Source organism: Sminthopsis crassicaudata, chromosome 4 (genome assembly GCF_048593235.1).
Source record: "Sminthopsis crassicaudata isolate SCR6 chromosome 4, ASM4859323v1, whole genome shotgun sequence".
NCBI lineage: Eukaryota > Metazoa > Chordata > Mammalia > Dasyuromorphia > Dasyuridae > Sminthopsis > Sminthopsis crassicaudata.
Window position 1 is genome coordinate 175,612,120 of NC_133620.1, and position 22,546 is coordinate 175,634,665.

Sequence of the window (22,546 nt, forward strand, 5' to 3'; positions counted from 1 at the left end):
AATGATGGACAGAAACAACTACACCCAGAGAAGGAACACTGGGAAATAAATGTAAAATATTAGCACTACTATCTAGCTACTCAGGTTACTTATACCTTCGGAATCTAATACTTAATGTGCAACAAGAAAATGGTATTTACACACATAGTCATCTAGGGGAGGGAGTAGAGGCAGGGAGGGGATAATTTGGAAAAATGATTACAAGGGATAATGTTATAAAAAATTACTCATATATATATATATATATATACTGTCAAAAATTATAATAAAGTGACTTTGTTTTCAATAATAATATAAAAAAGATGTGGATACAAATAGGAAAAAAAATCACATCCCCAACATGTTGAGAGACTCTATTTGGCGAAGTCAAAGAAAAAAATCTGCCTTGTGTATGATGCAAGATGCAAAAGTAGGTTATGTGAACATAATATCACAATGAGATAAAATTAATTGTCAGAAAGCTGACCAATTGCATAGCAGGTATATATAAGGAGAAGGAATGTAAAAGAAAAAAAATGAATGAATGATGATTAAAAAGAATTGGAGAGAGTGGGAATTAAGACTGGAACTAAGAAGACATACCTTGTAAACATAGTTCTAAGTTGGATTCATTCATTTATTTGATAAATATTTAATAAGTTCTTGTCTTGTGCATAGTTCTAGACTAAACATTACATGATATGTGAAATGGATTGGGAAAGAGCATTTATTTTAACATTATGTGCTAAGCACTTGACAAATATTTTACTCAGATCTCATAGCAACCCTATAAGTATGACAGAAATCCTATATTTTAATTCAGTCTGTAATTTTATAGATGCTTAGGTAGAGACACAAAATATGTCAAAAGAATCTCATGGTTGGATGAAAGAGAAACAAACAATTTGGACCCTTAGGAGGCTAGTAGGAGAAAAATTGTGGCAAGAACTCTGAAGTTGTCACTGAAGAAAAAGAAAGTAAAGATTTTATTTTTCTCAAATATTTGGTACTGGTAGATAAGCCAGGAGTTAAAAATAAGAACTAAATTAATGTAGTAAGCTGGATAGAATTATACTCAGTAACTTCTGTGTGGCTTCATTTTACTTACCTGTTAAGAACAGTCACAGAGAGGGTACCAACTTCTTAGTTGCTTCTCTCTTTCTGCAAACTGCCTGGATGATGATTGACAAAAGATGGATGATGTCTTGACAAAAGGATGTCAAGACAAGAGATGTTTTTGCCTTTCTTTGCATTTTAATAATTCACACAATGTCTGGCACATAGTAAGTGATTAATGATTGATTTAAAGATTATATTATAGATATGCAGGATGGTCTCTAAAAAGGAATCTGCCAGTAGTCAGTGAAAGTTAACATTTGTGAAAAATGGTGTCCTCCTACCTGTGGACCACCATAGGCTAACACACAACATTCAAGACACATAGTTTTCCCTTAATACTCAGTATATCTTTGGATTCTCCTGTTCAAAATAAAATACGTTTTTTTTTTTCCAAACCATTATATTCTGGAACCAATTTCCAATCTACTTATTCATATTTAAATCAGACTACTTATTTTGCTATTCAGACATCCAGAAAATAGAGTGAGATTTACTTATTTGAAAATTACTCAATGTTTTAATTGAACACACACGTCACTTTCCCTCATTTTCTTAATAATTGATGATATGTTTGCTTACAGAATGTTCTAGGGAATACTATGTGATATAATACCTTCAGAATATTCCTAAATGATATTTTGAGGAGTTTAAAAGAATTAATTTTTCTTCCTAAATGCCTAACTCAGAAATCAACATTCTAAAAATTATGTGATAGGGCAACACATACCTCAATTTTACTGGCTAGAGAAAGATATGTCAGTCAGACACTGTGTGTATATTCCTATTGGACAAGATTTAAAAGTCATTTTGTGCTTTTTAGCCTATCAAAGGAGTATGGCTTATTAGTAGGATTTCAGCAACATGAAGCAGCATGGCCAATGGGATAATTGGTGGGCCAGGAGCTCTAGATTCAAAACTTGCTTCTGAAACTAGCTATGTAACTAGATAATCACCAGCTCTCAGAATCTCAGTTTTCCCCATCCCTAAAATGGGGATAATAAATATTTTTATTCTTTATTTTACAGGAATTGTCAGGTAGCTGCTTTGTAAATGTGAACCATTGTTATTATTTCAACTGAAGTGTTATGCTCCTAAAAAAGTATTATAGAGTTGCCATTACTAAAACTAAAGGGGTAATGTTATTCAAAATAGCTGTCTTAGAGAGACAAGTGTGGTATAATATATAAAGTGCTGAACTTGAAGTCAGAAAAACCTGGAGTCAGATCTCCTCTCAAATGTCAATAGCTGTGTGACTCAAGATTCTCATTCAACCTAAAGGGATTAATAGCATCTGCCTCAGAGTGGCTATGAGGAACAAATGAAGAGATGCATAGATAAAGTGCTTTACAACTATAAAGTGTTATTCAATGATGTTTAGTTATTTTTAGTCATATTTTATGCTTTATTGGCCCCATTTTGGATTTTCTTGGCAAAGATATTGACAGATTTGCCATTTCCTTCTCTTGCTCATTTTACAGATGAGAAAACTGAGGCAAATAGGTTTATGTGACTTGCTCAAAGTCACACAGCTAGTAAATGTCTGAGACCAGATTTGAACTCAGGAAAATGATTCTCTTTGACTCCAGAATGTTATATAAATGTTAGCTATCATTCCAAGACATAAATAGAAATGTTGGTTGAAAATTGCTTTTATTTATTTCAGTGGTAATCTTTTTTTTTTTTTTTAACCTTTTCTAAGGTATTTTTCCTTTGTAGCTGACGGAACTGTATTTTTTTTAAACTACAAGAATATATGAAAAAAGTTTTTTTTTAAATTCTACTATGTATCACCTGGAATCATATCTAAAAGAATCACTGATGGCCATATCAGAGAGAAAAAGGGCACTCAAGTATATATAGCATCCATTTCAAATAATGAATAAGTAAGGCAAGAAGAAAATTCCAGCAGTAATATTATTAGCACTTACTGCAAGGATGATCTGAAGAGAACTGTGTGCCACTTCTATGTACTGGTATTCAAGCAAACACCCTGAGACCGTGATATAGCGATGGTCCTCTGGGGCCCAGTCGGGGGCTGGAGTCACTGATGTCACAGTACATCCTGGGCCATTCTCCATCCACCAAGAACGGTGCATTGAGATATTAAAAGTCAGAATCAGATCTGTTTCCTGTAAGAAGATAATTTAGAGGGGAGAGAATTAATTCTTGAATATTAGCCTGCATATTCTAGGTTGACAACTGTTTTATTTTATTTATTTATTTTTGTTTGTTTGTTTGTTTCCAATTCACTGTGAGAGGTGATCTCAGCCATCATATTGAAGGGGGAAGTATCAAAAGTAAAAAGCAATCAGCTCCATTTAAAGATTATGTGTCTGTGGACTCCACTTCTGAAGATTCGTCTGACAGACATAGTGCAATGAAAAATATCATATTAGAAGTGGCTCAGCAGGAAAAAAATTTCCCATATCTTACATTGCTTTCAGCAGTGGAGAGCATTAGTACTTAGGGACTCCTAAAGATTTCAAAGTGTGACCATTGAACCAGTTTTACCACTTTGGATCTGGCATAATTCCATTTTGTTATGTAACTTCTGTGCATTTCCTTTCTCAGAAGTACTTACTTTGGGGAAAAAATAAGAAAAATACTGATTTGGAATTAATTCTTTTTGGAAATTCAGGGTCATTTTGCATTTGGTCATGACTAATGGTACAACTGATAATAGCTTTCCCAAATGAATTCACAAATAATGTGACTCAGACTTACCATTGCAGCCTCTTTAGTATCTTACACAATTACTGACCATAGCAAAAGTTTAATCATTTCCCAACATAGGAGTTGCCATTACTTTCTTTTTGAGAAAAAAAAAAAAACAACTAGGGTGCATTCATCTATCTTCATGAGGATGGAAGCTACATCTTGATCAGTAAACATTTATTTTTAAATGATGGATTATGTATTGGATATATATATATATATATATAATATATATATATATATATATATATATATATATATATATTATATGACATAGAAAAGAAGTGGATGGCATGATCATGATCACTACCTTTTAGGAACTTATAGGTATTCATAAATATGTAAATATTTAAAGGAAAAAATAGAAAAGACTAAACACATACACATAAAGTGTGTGAGACTGAATGAGAGTGACTAAGAGAGGAGGGGCAGAGAGAGTCAGAGACAGTGAAAATAAGAGAGAAAAAGAGTCATAGACAAAGGGAGACAGAGATAGAGAAAGAGAAAGAAAGGAGAATTAGAAACTCCTTTAGAGAGAGACAGAGAGACAGAGAATCAAAGAAGGAAAGACAGGGAAAGAGAGAAAGAAGAATTGGAAACTCCTTTTTAGAAATATATGTGTGGATACTCTGTAATTTGGGAAATGGTAAGAATATAAAATTATCATCCTTATTATTGTTGTTACCAAGAACTAGAAGTCTTACAATTATACAACAACTATTTTTTTCAACAAGATTTCACAAATATTTTGACATTAGATGTTTATAGAAAGCATTGTAGATAGGGTAATAAATAAGCTGTGCTTTTATACTGAAGGAAACTAAAGTGCAGAGGTGCTTAAATCCTTTACTGAATTTACTCATAATAAGAGGTATATTCAGTATAAGAAACCAAATCTCCTAATTCCTGTCTCTGCCTCCCTTTTTGCTAGATTATATAGAAAGAATGAAATGACAGAACTGAGGTGGGAATGGCTTGGAAAGACATAGGTACAGGAGAAGATTCTATATAACCAGAGCAGATAGGAACCACTTGCTATGCATATATAGGCTTTCCAGAAATGTGAATTTATGAAAATAAATAATAATTTTAGGGTCAATAAATCTAGATGGAAAGTAGAATTATCCCAAAGTAAAGTGGCTGCTATTTTGGAGAAAAAAGTAATCATTTAAATTTCATCTTTGATCATTTCAATGACCTGGCTGACTGCCATACTGAGGGGACCTGGATTCTAACTGGATGCTACTGAGGTTTTCTATGTCTTGCAGATCACTTCATCTTTGAGGACCTAAGTTTCCTCATCTGTAAAATAAAACGCTGGCCTAGATGGTTTCTAAGGTCCCTACTATCTGTGAAAACACATGAGATAGACTCAAGATTGATATCATGTCACACAGAGGGAGAAAAGCATTTCTTGCTCCTTGTAAATAAAAGCTGAAAGACACTTAAGGGATCACTGTGTGCACATTTGAGATGTATCTTTAGCAGTTAATTTTTATGATCATAATTCTTTTCAAATATAGCAAGAAAAAGCTATAATTTCTTCAGCATGCTTTTTACCAGTGTAGACTAAACTGCTCAATTTTGACAGTAAATCCTATCCAGGTGCCTGAGGCTTAAAGTGATTTGCTAGGTTCATAGGTTCACATTGCGTGTGTGTGTATGTGTGTGTGTGTATATTTGTATGAAAAGTGAGATTTGAACAAGTCACTATCTCTGCAAACTTTAAAATAAAAGTAAACTATTCAGAATTGAATTTGAAACTTATACAATCTGAACTGACTTAGTGTTTTCTACCATATAGTTTTTATAGTGAAACTGTCCTTTGGGAACCAAGATGAGACAACCTTGGAGATGTAGAATAGGAATTTGCCTTCTGTATTATATGATTATTTTCTGTAATGAATTGAAAGACAGGGGTTTCCCCAAAAGAAAAATCATTAGGGGACTCCTATTCCTAATAGAATATCCTTAGAAAAAATAAGGGACACTGGCTTTTTTGGATATTGAAATTCTTGGTTTCCTCTGAGGCTCAAATCAAGTCCTATTACTGCTGGAGATTTTATTTGATGCCTCTGTTGCTACCATATTCTTCAAGGTTCACCTTATATTGGATTTGTGTATGTCCTGTAACTGTACATGTTCATGTGATCTTCCTCACTGGAATGGAAGTTTTTGAAATCAGGGATAGTTTCACTTTTGTCTTTGTAACCTTAGCACTTAGAATGTTGATTGGCATGTAATAGGAAAAATATTAATAAATTCTTGTTAAAGGATTGATTGCAGAGTGTGAGATACAAAGCACCAAACTTTGAGAAGTAGAAAGGTGCATTGTAGCTTCAGTTCTGTGACTTGTAAACTGTCTAATGCTGGGCCTCTCTGAACCTCTGTTTCTTTACTTTAAAAAATGAAGTGTTTGAACTAGATTAATAGCAGATGATAGTTTGGCTCTAAAATTGTGCAATACCAGGTAATTTTATTCAAGACAAAAAAGAAAAGACAATACAATATGAAACAGGAAAATAACTTTTTTTTTTTAAAGAGGCTTGGAAATAGGGAGCACAATCTGCGTTCTGCATTGTTATATTGTGAGAGCAATTTGGAACGATGCTCAAAGGCTAAAAACCTGTGCAAACTCTTGGGGTCTGCATCCCAAAGAGATCATAATAATGGGAAAAGGACCCATATGTGCAAAAATGTTTGTAGCAGTTCTTTTTTTGTTGTAACAAGGATTTGGAAATTGAGGTTATGTCCATCAATTGGGGAATGGCTAAGTTATGGTATATGAATGTAATATAATGCTATCATTCTATAAAAACTAATAAGTAGGCTGATTTCAGAAAAGCCTGGAAAAAGTTATATGAACTGATGCTGAGTGAAGTGAGCATAACCAAGAAAACATTGCATATAGAAACAACAAAATTATGAAATGATCTATTAGGATAGACTTAGCTATTCTCAGCAATACAATGATCAAAGACAATTTCAATATACCTGTAATGGAAAATGCCATTTGCATTAAGAGAGAGAACTATGGAGACAGAATATAGATTGAGGGATACTATTTTTACCTTTTTAAAAAAAATGTTTTTTTCTTTCTTGTGTTTTTTCTCTTTTGTTCTGATTTTTATTTTATAACAAGACTTGTATGGAAATATGTTTAAAATGATTGTACATGTATAACCTATATCAGATTGCTTGTTCTTTTGGGGAGAGGGTGATGAGGGAGGAGGAGGGAAAAAGAAAATTTGGAACTCAAAATCTTAAAAAAATGAATGTTATTGAAAACTATCTTTGCATATAATTAGAAAAATAAAATGTTATTGAATTTTTAAAAAGCTTTCTTGTTCATATTTTATGTGTCCAGAGAGGTTTCCTATTAAATTTAACCAAAATAAATAAATTTAAAATCGTATTTCTGACTCCTTTCAATAGTTGAGTGGTTAGTTTCAGAAACCTTTGGCATAGTTTGGTCTCTGCCCAAATTTCCTTTCTACTATCCCTATATAAACTATCTAGATGATAATTATTAAAAAGCTTTAAAACCACTCAACTAGGAGCATTATTAAGTCTTAATAATAAGAAAATTTCTTGAAACTCAAATAATTCGAGCTCATGTTTTCCATGATTTAGATGTGAGAAACATTTAAAACATAAAGTACATTATAAACAGCTCTATAGGAAGACTTTTAAATTTAATTATAATTATACTTCCAAATCAGTATGGTGACAAGTAGACAAACATCTCATACTCTAACCATTCTTTTAGCTTTGCAAGTCTTCCAAAAGTTTACGTCAAGGTCTCTATTATTGGCCATGTCATTTTTCAAAATGACTGGTTTTGATAGTTTATATAAACGCTGTTATTAGTACTAAAACATGGCTTCAGGCAGGGGATGAATGCATGGAGATCAAAACAATGAATTGAATGACTTCAAATAAGAAGTGCTTCTATGAGAAAAAGTGAATGGCAAGTAAATAGGAAAATGACATTATCAAACATTTACTGTTTGAAGATGTAACTAAAATTTACTCTATTGCTTGTACCAATTGAGGAAGAGACTATATATATATATATATATATATATATATATATATATATATATGTGTGTGTGTGTGTGTGTGTGTGTGTGTGTGTGTGTGTGTGTATTGCTGATAAAACAAATGAGTTTCAACTGCATAGAGTAGAGCATGAAAGTTGAATCCTTGAATCAGGAATTGAGAGTTATCTTTACAATGCTCAACTGCAGTTTTTTAATCACCAAGTTTGCCTTTTAGTACAACAGGGATTAAAAGTCATTCTTGAAAAAGGCTTATAATCATAAAATCAAATTTACTGACTTTTTTGAGCCATTTGGCAATTTTGAATATTAGGTATTATCAAAATGTGAAATAGTAATAACTTGTCTTTTTATCACTAGAGATTTGTCAGTAATTCATTGTTTTTCACTTAAAATTTTCATTTAAAGAAAGTCATATATATCTATATGGCATTGAAAGAATATTTTAGAAACCGGAAAAACAAAAGGATTTGGTAGTGAATTAACTGTTGAAAAGATGCCTCCAATTTCAGATAGTTTTTTGCTAAGGCAGAAGTCATGGTTATAGTCACAGCAAGGGAACGAATACAGTATGACTATCTTCTCCCCTCTTGTTTAGCCCTTTTGCTTGCAATTTATTTAGCTAACATTTCACCTCACTGACAGATGTATCAGATACCACCAGGATGGCTCTTTATAAAGGGAATTTATGACTGTCATTATCAGCATTAACAAACATTTATTAAGCATGGCCTTTATATAAGAAACTATTAGCACAGCAGGGAAGGCAGTGTAGCTGAGTTGAAGAAAGTAGCTTTGGCCAATAGCCTTAAGGAGGGTACTACCTTCTCACTCAAGCTGAGGCTTCCTGAAATCACCACACTTAATGAGGGAAAAACCAGGTTGCTATTACTGCTGACTGAAACATATCTAATCACACTGTGTATAACACACTGTGTTTAGAGGTGGAAGAAAGAAAGAGACCTGGTCTTTGTAGAAAAACAAGATGGATTTAGGATCTAGGAGTTCTGGCTGTTTTGCATTTTCTTTCTGTAGAATCAAAATGAAAATGATTACTTTTAATTTACACCAGGCATTAAGGTACACAATGGTCTTAGCTCAGAATCAGTCTGTGAACTAGACAACAAATTAGGTGACACAGTAGATAGAGCTCAGGATCTGAAATCAGGAAGACCTGAATTCAAATTCTACCTCAGACTTACTAGCAGTGTGATTGTGAACAAAGAACCTAACCTCTGACAGTAGTTCCCACTACTGTCAAATGTTAATTGGGGGTAATAATAGCGTGTATCTCCCAAGGTTACATAATAAGTAAACAATATAAAGTTTGCATTTTGCAAATCTTAATGTGTTATATAAATGGTAGCAATTATTATTAGTTTTTATTATCAAAGGCAGAGGATCTGAGGTTCAAAGAAATTAAGTGACCTTATGTCTCATATCATATGAATATTACATCATTGAACTAGGCTCCAACTTTCTGATTCCAAAGTTGGTACTCCATCTGTCACACCACACAATTCTATCTTAATTATTACTTTTATTTTTATTGTGCTTTGTGCTTTGCTAAATATTTTCCTCATTTCAGCTCTGCATAGTACTTAGCACAAATATTGTGATCTCTATTTTACAGGTGAATATCTTGAGAATGAAAGAATGAAATTGAATATTCAGGTTAACAAGAACAAACATCATAAAGAGGACTAAACTTGTTTTGTCTAGTAAAATTCTGTTAGAATTCTCCTCTCTGCCTAGTTGATATGGAAAGAACTCTGATATCTTAAAATGTGGGGAACACCAAGGAGACTGGGATGAGACACATCTTTTACAAGATATGTCCCTCAGGTAATACTTTAATTAAGTCCCAGTTGATAGATGTATAACAAAATTCTAAATAAGATTTTTGAGTTGGACAATAGTGAAATTATCAGTAAATATGAGGTCACCTAGTTCAGGTCCTAATCTATTCTCTTACTAGGAGCATCATAATAGCTTCCCAACTTGTAGCCATATTTTAGGTTTTTTTACTCCCTGACTAATCAAAGAGTTCATCTGTAGTTGTCCTGATATATATCTTGCCCCCTGGACTTAAGTGGCTCTGGAAGAGATCTTGAGGCTGGTCATTTTGCACAGCCCTCCCTCACTTAAATTCAATTCACTTACAGGTCATAGCAACGACTTCTTGATGTCATGACCCTCTTTGAGAAAGAAGAATAAAAAAAATCAACCTTTCCACTCTCTAAGCCATCTCCCCTATAGCTGAAAATCAACTTTTCTAATAAATAGTTTCAAATATTCCACTCCTCTTGGTGCTCAAGAAGCTGTAATAACTCCAAATTGCTTCTAGGATAAAATGCAAACTTGTATTTACACTCTGGCTCAAGTTTACCTTTTCATGTTTATTGAACATTACTTTCGACTTACTCTATTTTCTAATCTAATAGGACTACTTGCTATTTTCCATGAGTGACATTTGATGTATAGTCTCCATGCCTTAGTATGGAGATATGTACTTATACTTGGTAAACATTCCCATTCTGAGCATCCTCTTATATAATTCTTAACTTGTGTTCCCTTCTATAGAAGGATGCCCCCAATGACAATTTTTTTTCTTCCCTAGAAATTAATTTTTGTGGATCATTTATTTATGTTTCTATGTATATGTTATTTACCTCCAATAGAATGTAAGCTTTTTGAAATCAGGAACTGTTTCTTTTTTGTCTTTTTGTTCCTAGAATCTAGTACAGTCATAGAATATAGTAGAAACTTAATAAAGACTTGCTAAATGTTGAATAAAAGTGTCAGTTTGGAAATTCAGGTAGTTCTGTGAAGGATAAAATAGAAAGGAGAGAAATTAGAAGTGCTGAAACCAATGGAAATAGGAAATGAAAATAGGAAAGTGTCTTAAATCAAGACAATAATGAAGTCTCAATAAAGGTCAGTCACTTAATCTCAACATTCCAGTTTACTCTTTAGGTGCCACAATTTTCTTATAACAGAGCCAGGCAAAGCACCATTTTTAGATTATCAATGGATCTTTTCAGCAAATACAAACATTCTCTTGTCTTCAAAATATTTATATTGCTGATGAATGTTGAAAAATATTTTAGGCCATATTTAAATAAGTAGTATTCTATAGACATGCTGCCCTATATATCTTATAAGTATTTCAATATATCCAAACTGGGCTCATGCTACCCCCTGCAAATCTTTTGCCCTTATTCTATCTTTATTTCTATTACTAATTATTCTTCCAGTTCATTAGGCTCAGAACTTGAGTTACTTTTGACTCGTTTGTCATTCTTGCTTCACCAAATGGACTCTTTTTATGACCTGTTGTTGTTTCTAACTTTAAAGTATTTTTCATTTTGCTTCATCCAACTGTATCTACAGTTGTTGAGGCAATTTTCTTCTCCCTTATGTAGCATTTAAAAAGGTCAAGAGACATAATTTCTGGATAAATTAATAATTTTTAATAATGCCATTGTTTAATAAAAGGATGGCCATTTGGCCATCTTTCTTTTAGATCAAAGACTACCACAGTTGTGGGCTCATAGCTTGTATGCCCATTGGAAGAGTTTTTCCTCAGAGAGGCAATCAATTGTGGTTAATAATTAATAAAAGAATGAATATTACAGCAAAAGGTTCAATTAGAACTTTTATTACATCACTCACTTCTTAAGTTATTCTCCACCTTGGGAAATCTATTCAAAGAACTGATCCCCATCCAAAGCTACATAGAGTACAATGCTTCTCCCTTTTGAGTGGGTTACAAACAAGAAAGTTAATCATCATCTTCCCTCAGACTCTTACAGTGACAGTTCAGAACTCTGAAATCCAGAGCTTTTGGAATAGAATTGTTTCCAGCCTAGAGCCCTCAGCCATGATCTTAGGAAACAAGTCCTAGTGATATGCAGCTTGGTGATTGTCCCTGCAGGAGATTCAGCCACAACTATTGAAGACCCAGAAAAGAAAATTCTTGTCACCAAAACCCTTGGAACTGCCCATGGTTCAATACTGGAAATGGATATAATTTTATCTATGTATTTGAAAAGACGTTTGAAAAAGGGGCATTACCTATAAGGTTGCTATCTAAGGACCAAGGGAGTTTTCCAAATGATTTGGAGCTGAAACTTTCCATATTAGTTATCTCCTCCATTAGAATATGAGGCCCCTTGAATGTCAGACTATCTAACTTTTACTTTTCTATTTGTATCCCCAGTGCTTAGCACAGTGCTTTGTGAATAGTAGATTTTTAATAAATGCTTTATTCATTGTCTTTTCTTTAAGGATTACATATTCTAGATATGATAAATTTTCTCTCTCTTTGTCTCTGTCTCTTCCCCCCACCTCTGATTTTTTTTGGGAGGGATGAGGCAATTGGAGTTAAGTGACTTGCCCAGGGTCACATAGTTAATAAATACTAAGTATCTGAGGTAAGATTTGAACAGGTTCCCTTAACACTAAGGCTGGTGCTGTATCTACTCTGTCATCTAATTGCCCCTAGATTCTCTCTATTTTTTGAAACTTTGCTGCTCTCCCAGCCCTTGGTACCAAGGTGCCTCCCACCCTTCAAACCCAACTTGTATACCATTTATTTCATGTGGTTTTGCTTGACTCCATCCCACTTCACACATACCTTCATGTCCAAGCTAAGAATGTTTTTTCTTCCTCAAATTTCTGATAGCAATTTGTTTTATTTTCTTATTCCCTTATCACTCTCTCCCTTGTGACATACTTATTTTTATGCATTACTTATCCTCCTTATTAGCTTGTCTGTTCTTTAAGTAGTTCTTTATGTTTGGTCTATTTATTTTCCAAGAATTTAGAATAGTATTTAGCACCTTATGTAGAACTTAATAAATATTTGTCATATTTATTAAATTGAATCATGTAACCTCCAAGTTTTAGAAAGTTTGTTTTAATAATTGAATAGAGTGATAGTGCCAGCTCTGTCATTTACAAATCACCATTCTGCTAAATCCTTGATTTCTTATACCAATTCTAGACTATATTTCTCTGATCCGGACCAGTCCTTATTGATGAATCCATGAAAGAATTATTAATTATTAATTACATTTCTATTTAATTAATTATTAATTAAGCATTAGCTATGTACCAAGTACTGTCCTAAGTATTAGAATAAAAATTGAAACAGTTCTTGCTTTTGAAGAGTTGACACTGTAAAGGGTAGTTAGAAATTTCAGAAAACTCAAGGGCACAGTGTCATACAGAGAATGCTAAGGTCCAGGAAATTTAGGATAAATCATTAGATCATATGTCAGTGCTTGGAGGTCTAGAAAGTGGAGCAGAATGATAAAGAGGAAGAACCAGATCTCAGGACACATCAAATCCATGGTCTTTCATCTTTTCAGATGGATTATAGTTTGTGACTCCCTGATCATTCAGGCAGTATGAGTATCTATGTCTACTTGTGTTCTCTGCTGCACCATGGAGAACATGATGTTATTGTACTCACCACAACTAGGAAATGGGAAATGGAACGGGGGGATAATTAGAAGGGGACTAGAGATTTCCTTCCACAGGGAAGAGGATGAGGGTGTCTGTGGCCAGTTAAGAAAAAAAAAAAAAAAAAAAAAGAAGCATTGGGATACACTGGGTACATGTGCTCTATGCCACCATCTAGAGTCCAGATGAGGTTTAGTGGTAATATTATGCCACAGTTTAATTGTTCTGCCTCAGTTTCCCTGGAATGTTCGACTTTACTTTCTCTGAATTGCTCTGTTTCAGTTTCCCTGAATTGCTCTGCCTCAGTCCCCCTGGTTGCAACTCCATTCCTGACCATTAGGACTGATATAAATTAGGGTTGGGAGCCTTGACCACTAGCATTCTGTAGAGCCATAAACTGCAGATGTTTAATCTCAGATACGGGGGAGTGGCTCCTATCTCAGACTGAGTGGCTCCTGGTCCTTCCAACTTATCAGAATTTATGATCCTTTCTTACCCCTAACTTATCAGAACCAAATTATGGTCCATTCCTGGAAGTTCCTGCTCACCAGAGCTCTAACCCCACCCTGCTTTTTTCCCCTGATCATTGGAGCCTTATAAGAATCCCTGGAATCCATCACTCACTGCTGGATGCTTTGAGACATGAGTCCAATCCAGACTAGGGGTAACACACATCCTGTTTTACCCCCAGCACAATTTCCCCTATCAAATAAAATATTAAAAACTCTCTAATCTCTATCTTGCCTCAGTTTCTCCAGCATTACAGTAAGAACAAGGGAAAGGGAAATGTCTCCCTCCTGATTCCTGTATCCATCAGCACCTGAATACTGGGCTGAGGTTGTTAGGTGTATTATATGCTTTCCTATATCCAACTGGTGCCCATCATGCCCCACATTTATACCCCCAACCTCAGGCATTTTCTTGCTTTCCTCCCTGCTCTCCCAGCTTCTATTTTTCTATTGAATGCTAAACAAACCAGTATTTTCATTGCTGTTAGAAATGATATATCATCCTTAACTTCCCAAACATAACACTTCCTGTTGGCCACTATCCTACCATAAGTCCTCTCTTCCCCTATTAAAGGTACTTTAGGGCAAAGATTATGTCATTTTTGTAATTATGTCCCTAATACTTAGCATATAGTGCATGCTAACAAAATGCTTTCTATGCACTCACTAACAGCAGAGGCAGTGTTTTATCTATTTTTATAACTCCCTAGCTGAACAAATTAAAGGCATTAGGTGTTCAATGAATGTTAGATGAAAAAATAAATGAAATAAATGAATATTCATTAAGTACCTACTGTGTACAACATTATGTTTAGTGATAAGGAAGTTATGGAGTTTAAATAAGACATAGGCTGTGTCTTCCTGTCACTCACAGTGTAATAGAGTGGTATGATATAGACAGATAAGGATAGTACAAAATTGCATGTGACTATTATATTAGAATGAATAAATATGCATGATGTTTGAATGTGATTTCAGTGGCTTTCTACCTACTAATGCCTACTACATGCTAAGTATTTTGCACTTTGTAATATATATTATTTATATGATATATGGGTTAATAATTTATATTATTAGTCAATTAATTCACATACATTTATTAAGTGTCCACTATGTGCCAGATATTGAGCTAAGCACTTGGGAAACAAAGGAAGGCAAAATACAATTCCATCACTCAAGGTGCTCATGATATAATGGGGAAAGATAATGAATAAGAAGATGAAAAAAAGAGAGGAATGAGTAGAAGTCGGTATGGGAAAGGATGTAGGCTACCTGGGTTAAGACGTGATGAAATCTTGCTGCTCTGGGAAATTATGTGACATAAACCCTTAAATAAAGGATCTGAAAGAATCTCTCTAATGTTTGCCCTCCACTATCTCTAGTCAGAAAGATGGAAGGGATGAGGAAAAAGAAGGCATTGAGTATTAGACAGGACAATTTTACATAACATCCATTTTATGATCATATTTCGAGTTATTATCAATTCCATTACCTTGCTTAATATCGATATTTTGGCAAAAGACTGATCACAATATTTAATGCCTTATTGGGCAGACCTGTGTGTTATCATTCACTGCTTATATCCTGCTGTTGATTTTATTATTCTATTTTTAATTTTAGTTGCTATCTCTTTCAACATGAAACCTGTTTTTAGTTATGAAAATTGTATTGCTAATTTTGCCCTGGTGCTGTATACAAATGTGAATAAAAACTACATTATTCAAGAAGATTGAAAGAAGGAATAAAAGATGTTTTGAGAAGACTATAATTATTACGGAAATCCCCTATTAATAGGTTGTTATGTTCTCTGGCTAATTTATCTACAGATCTCAAAGACATCCCATCAGTGAAAAGAAGAGCTTTACTTTCAAAGACTAGTTGAAGAACCATTCAGCCTAAGCTTGGATTCCCTCATCTCTTCTAAAATCCATGATTATGGGGACCTTTGGGACTTGGCTTATTATTGCTCATATTTCAAGATGACATCGTAAGGGAGCAAAAACGTTTTTCATTGTACCAACCATTAATTATTCAAATTTGTGCAATTAATCCTCAGAACAGATTTCTATGAGCTTGGGAAATACTGTAGCCATTGTCTTCAATAAAAGATGAGAACTAGCATTGGTCATTTGGATTTTCAAAGCCTCAGTGTTCTAAAAATGTGTTTTGTATTTTTTTCCATGCAACCAATGGAAGACTTCACTGTCTTCACTTTTAAAATTTAGCTTTAATTAAAGACATCCATTTTCATTACCTCTTCAATAAACACAAAATTTTCTAACACCAGTCTTAAATTGTCATTCCAGTCAATATGATCTTTTACATTCAGGCCTTACTGACCCAATATGCCATATTAATAGTATTATCTAACTCTTTCTACCAGTGTACCATATCCACTTCAACATTCTAGGTCTCATCTTTTATATGAAGCTTTCTTTGTTTAACCACATTCAAATGAGTTTATACATACATATTTATATATATATGTATATATATATTTATATTGTACATATCTGTATCTACATATATCTATTTAGATCAAACATTTGTACTTATAAATTTATAAATAAAATTGATTTTTTTCTAAAATCCATTTTAATAGACATTTATTAGTAAGCTGATTATGTACAAAACATTTTTCTGGGTATATAAAATAAAATGATAAATAGTATCTGCTCTAAGAGATCTTGTATTTCCATTTGTGGAAATCGTGTTTTCCTATTTTGACACATTGAGGGCAAAGTTCCATGTCCAATCTTTAGTGTTTAAGTTCAGTATCCCAATATTCAAAATATAGGCAATTCATATGTGCATATTAACTGTCCACAAAGGAAGCTTATGACTCACGTACACAGTGATTCTGGTTGTAAAACAATTTTGAGTGTATTAGTAGAGCTTGAAAGAAGAATTAAAAACTCCCATGATAGTTCAGTACTCATATTTGGTCAAATCTAAATGAAACTTCAAGCTCAAGAAAATCTTAATTTTAGTTCTAAAGTTAGGACTCATCAGTTTTGAGTGGGCTCTAAAATTGGCAAAATGCCTTCTCCCTTCTCCATTTCACACCCATACCAGCAGATGCCAGAGGCTGACTTTTCTCAGCTGGTCGCAATAATAAAAGATCAACTTCTCACTCATTTTATAGTTTTCAATGTGCTGAACTTTCTTCAGGCAGCTTTTCCTGCTGCTTTCTCACTTTTCCATTTGTTCCTTCCCTGCAGGTTTTTATTTCCTATCTTGTAACCATTCCTTTTCCTGTCCTAGACCACTGAAAATAGTTCTGCATTCCTTCACAAGGCTCAATGGGGTCAAAAACAAAGTATAGAAGACCCTTCCCAAAATCATCCAAACAAATGCAAATACAAGATATATTGGTATACTAGAGGCAGGAAATCAACCATTTAATTTTCTTCCCCGGTGTGATCCTTTGGTTTTTAATTGGTATCAAAGTATAGTGGCCTTGACAAAGAAAAACTGGACTTTCTGCATAGCTTCTACTCCATGCAGTTTAAGGAACCAGTGAATGAAACACTGAATGAAAATGATTATCTGCATTAATTTTTCCCTTTCATTACCACTAGCCATTACTCAAGCTAAATGTACAAAGAGCCTACAGTGTCTACAGCACTGTCTCAATTATCCATGGCATGGATGCATAAATGGACAGCATGAAAAAAGGGCCTTGGCTCCTAGGGACTTAATCAGTATTAAAAAGAATTGTATTGGAAGTCTTAAAAAATCTCAGAATGTTTCAAATTATTTTCTATTTTTCTTTTCATTAGAGCTTCTAATGATTTTATCATATTGTTTTCTTAGTCATTTCCTAATATAAAATGGATAAAAATGGACAGGAGAAGGAGTGAATAGATATTATTTATTTCTATCCATTCACCTACACATAGTTCTAATTCTTATTTTATTTTGAGATCATCTCCAAATGACAAAAAGATATCTTCTCTGGATGTTTTTCTGCTACCTCAGATCCCATATTGTCAACTCAGCTTATTTTCTTTCCTTCCTAGAATTCTAGTTTCTGACTTTACTTTTTATGTGCAGGTCCATTAATACTTGCTTCTATGTTTCTAGTCTTGTAGTTATCTCTTACTCTTCATTTTCCTTCACCTCTTATATTCAAGAACTGATCACACTTTATTATTCAATATTCTTAATGCATATGGTGTAGTCTGCATATGTCTTTACACTTAGTGAATTTAAATTAAGCAACACTATATATTCACAAATCAATTATAAATTGACAATTTGATATAGTAAAAAGAATAATTGGCTTGGTATCAGAAATTAATGAAATTTTAAAATTGAGATGAACTTTAGAGAATATATGAGTGAAATGGGCTCCTTATTTTACAGAAGAAGAAACAGAGACCCAAAGGGTTAAAATAAGTAAGAACTTGTCTTCAAGTTCTAGTGGATATCAGAAGACTTTGATTTAATCCCCTATTCTATTGTTGAACAGTTGGGTTACCTTGGGCCATTTAATCTCTTTAGATTTTGCTTTCTTTATCTGTTTAATAATAGCTATTAAAATAATGGCATTATGAAATTGATAGGATTCTTATGATGATAATTCAAGATTGTAAATATTAAAATTTCATATTACTTTGAATTTTTGGAAGAAAATTGGAAGAATACTCTATAAATGAAATCTGTAATAATTATAATAACAATTATTCTCAAAATATTAAAAATTATATGGATAAAATGAATCAACTCAAGGTAAAAAAAATGTAAGTTAAATTTCAAAATTATGACCAAGAGAGTAAATTGTCAATTCAAATTTGACTATAGTAGCAGTTGCTAATAATAAAGCTAACTTAACAAGTAACAAAATGAAACATGAATATTATGCTCTAGCACCTGCTGGCTGGCTGGAGCAGTTTCTTATAATGAGATTTTCAAAAATTGATATGTCTTTGGCTCATTTTCAACCCAACCATATTTTAAAAGTCTGGAAACTTTTTTTCCTTAGTTCATTTCTGGTAGTAGCAACAAAATTTCCCAATGGCATCGCAATATCTTAAAAACAAATGAACACTAAAGCCACAGAAAAAAATCATGGCCATACCATGGAATAATTTGTATCTTGATTTTCTCCAAATGCTAATGAATTGAGAAATTAGGTTCTTTCCTTTTATTATAGACTTTCAGAATTAGGAGGTATCACAGAGGATGTGCAGTCTAAAGAATTCGTTCTATATTCAACAAGTTATCATTCAGTATTTCAGATATTTTATGAGCATGAGACCAGCTCCCAGGAAGTCAACTCATTCTTTTCTTGGATAGCTTTACAGTTAGGAAACTTCTACCTACATCAGCTCAAGTTTGTCTTTCCACAATTTCAATTTACTGCTATCACTTCTAACTTCTGAAATGCATGTAAATATTCTTTTCATTTTTGCCCAAAATAAATGGAATTTTACATTCCCAATGAGAAAGCAGCTGGACTATTTGAGCAATAATCACCTGCTTATTATTTAAGAAATACTTATGTAGATCCATAGAGGCAGTCAGGGAGAAATATTGAAAGACAAGACAATGGCTCCTGATTTCAATTTCTCAGACTCTCATGGAGGTGAAGAGAAAAATAAATAAGTAGGAAGTGCCATTCTGTAATTCCAGAAATAAGGGAAACTCTTGAACCTTCTTTTCCTACACACATATCTAGTTCCTAGGTTCTTGAATAGTTTGATTTGGTTAGTTGGGTAAGTAGCAATACAATGGAAAGAGATGAATGAATGAATGAATTAGATTTTTTAAGCATTTATAAATATTACTCATTTATCAACCAGTCAACCAACAGCAATTAAATATCAGGCACTGTGTGAAGCACTGGAGTCATTGTGCTAAGCACTATACAAATGTAGATATATCCAGAAAAAGGATAAAGACTTTTGAGATCTCTCTTTTGATGATTTACCAAATTTAATTCAAAACCACATAGTAAATAGGAAGCTGAATTTGGAAGACCTGAATTCAAAATCTGCCTTAGGCATTATCTGTGATACCAGACATATCACAGAACCTCTTTCACTTTGTTTTCTCATTTATAAAAATGGCATTTATCCCAAAGGACTGTTATGAGGATTAAATGAGATATCATCATATTAATCTATATATTAAAGTTAACTATTCATAGTGATGATGATGATGATTGTTATTATTAAAATACATGAAGCCACTAGTATATTGCACAATTTTACTTGGTATAAGCTAGATGAAAAGTGGCTTTTAATGTTTTATTTTCATTTTATTCTTATGATAAGCTATATTCATTCTTTTTTAAGTGATAAGATTTGTCTCTTGTCTTGGTTTATTCTAGTAAATATGTAGATCAATACTGCTTAGAATTTATAGAGACAAATATAAATAGTGCCATAAGTCTAAATAAAACACTGTTAAGTATACAGACCTATTTCATTTGGACTATTTCCAAAGTGCTGTGTGCACCTCTTATAACATACAAGGACAGAGGGCTACTAGTGGAAAAGTCAATGTCTAGAAGAAATCATTAAGAAGGCAAAGAAACAACATCCATCATCATTTTTATATTTATGGAGCACTTATCTTCTAGTCTCTGTTTAGACTAAGGGAAAAAACATGGCCTTGTGATAAAATAGGAGATCAGAAATGTAAAGTAGGAGCTCAAATCGTGAGATTCAACCTAAGAAAATAGATAGGATCAAGATCTCTGAGGGACAACTTACAGTCTTAGAAGTTGGGTAGGTAAAAAGAACATTACAGGTTATGAATTTCAAACTTCTCATGGTACAGATGTGGAAAATGAAGTCCACTCAAGTTGCATTATTAAGATGATGTAGGTAGTGATATAAAGAATTCAGATCTTCTGACTTCATACTCAGTATTCTGTATTTCCCTTCTGAGAAACTAATCATGAGGCACTGGGCAAGGAATTGGGGATAGAAATAAGAAGAGAATCAAACAGATCCTACTCGCAAGCAAAGAAATGGCCTGACTTTACAACAACCATGAGGCTGAAAAGAAAGATGAGAAAAAGCTATTGTCAACAGTGTAAAGTCTAATATTACCCTGTCCTCACTTCAAACATTTTTTCCCAGTCATATTCCTTCCTTACTACATATACTTTTTAGGAAACAAAGATTAAGTAAGTGAGATGCAGCATAATATAATTGAAATTAGCATTGACCTAGCATGATGATAATGATGATGGCTAATCTTTGTATAATGCTTACTAGTGCCAGGAATTATATTAATAATTTTGATATAATTCTCACAACATGCTATTATTATTCCTATTTTATAATTGCGGGAAACTGAGGCAAACAGAGCTCAAGTGACACAATTGATAACTGAAGTAAAATTTGAAACTACATCTTTCTGACCCCAGATCTGGGGCGCTGTCTACTGCAAAACCCAGCTTCCTCAGGAGCTTGAGACCTCATTTCCTACATAATTATGGATAATTTTGTTTTACTTTTATAATTTTGATTTTTAATTAAATTTTTTAAAAATAATATTTGTACTTTTAAAAATGATTATCAGAATCAAATGAGGTGCTTTATATAATACATTTCCTAATGATAAAACTATATATGCATGGGAGCTATTATTATTTTAATTTTTTTCCTATGGGCTACGTAGTGGATAGAACACTGGATCTGAAGTCAAGAAGACAGAGTTCAACTTTGGCTTCAAACACTTTACTAGCTGTGTGAACCTGGGAAAATCACTTAGCCTCTGCTCCACTCAGTTTCTCCAATTGTAAATGGACATAATGGTAGCATTTAGCTTACAAGGTTATTGCCATGATCAAGTAAAATAATATTTCTAAAAGGCTTAGTATAGTATCTGGCACATAGAAGGGCCTTAATAAATCCTTCTTTCCTTTTTTCTTCCCTTTCTTTCCTGGTTTTTTTTCCTTTCTTCTTATCTGTCTGCCTAATCAATTTACTGAAACTATTGTAAACTATGATAAATGAAAAAGATTTTAAAAATGGGAGAAAATAGTGGGGATTTTTTGTTAGATTGGACATTGAACATAAGATCATCATAATCAAAAAAGTAATTGATGATTTCTATTTAGATAATGTCAAGTTGGGAAGGTTAAGCATGAACTAACTTTGTGCACCATTTCCTTGGCAGTAGCAAGCTAAATGGAGTGACATGATGTCTGAAATATTTTATATCCTACCAATGGGTTCCCCAAAAATAGTGAGAAAAGATTCTAATTTCTACTTCTGGAGACTATTGTCTATATAATGGACTACAAAGCTTATTATAAGTATATTTAAGTCAATTAAAATGATTGAATTAATTTAGAAATATATGCCACAAGATGTCTACATGTGGATATTTTAGTTCTAACAGAAAATAATAATATGTCCATACTATTAACTATTCCTTTTAGCTTTTTTATACTATATATAATGCTTCAATAAAATGGTATTTGGAAAAGATTATATATAAATTCACAGCATCAGGGCATTTAGTGAACCTCCTTAAGAGTATAAAATTCACTTAAACTCTGGTAAAAAGGAGCAATTTACATAATTCTTTTTTATTTTTTACCAGTGATTGTTCAGAGCCACATCAAAGCCACTTGAATTTATCTAGTAAAACTAAAAGATTCCTACAAAAACCCAAGCACTTAAAAAAACCTATTTTTTTATAGTATGGAGGTGGGGTGGGGAAGAGAAT

General features: G+C 33.1%; 1 protein-coding gene across 1 annotated transcript in view; it reads right to left on the reverse strand.

Moving 5' to 3' along the window:
* NKAIN2 (sodium/potassium transporting ATPase interacting 2) overlaps positions 1-22,546 on the reverse strand; it is a 1,389,007-nt gene that overhangs the window by 221,606 nt on the left and 1,144,855 nt on the right. The window contains exon 4 of the mRNA XM_074309950.1: positions 3,027-3,227. Coding sequence (XP_074166051.1) covers positions 3,027-3,227 — 201 coding nt within the window. The remainder of the gene's footprint in view (positions 1-3,026; positions 3,228-22,546) is intronic.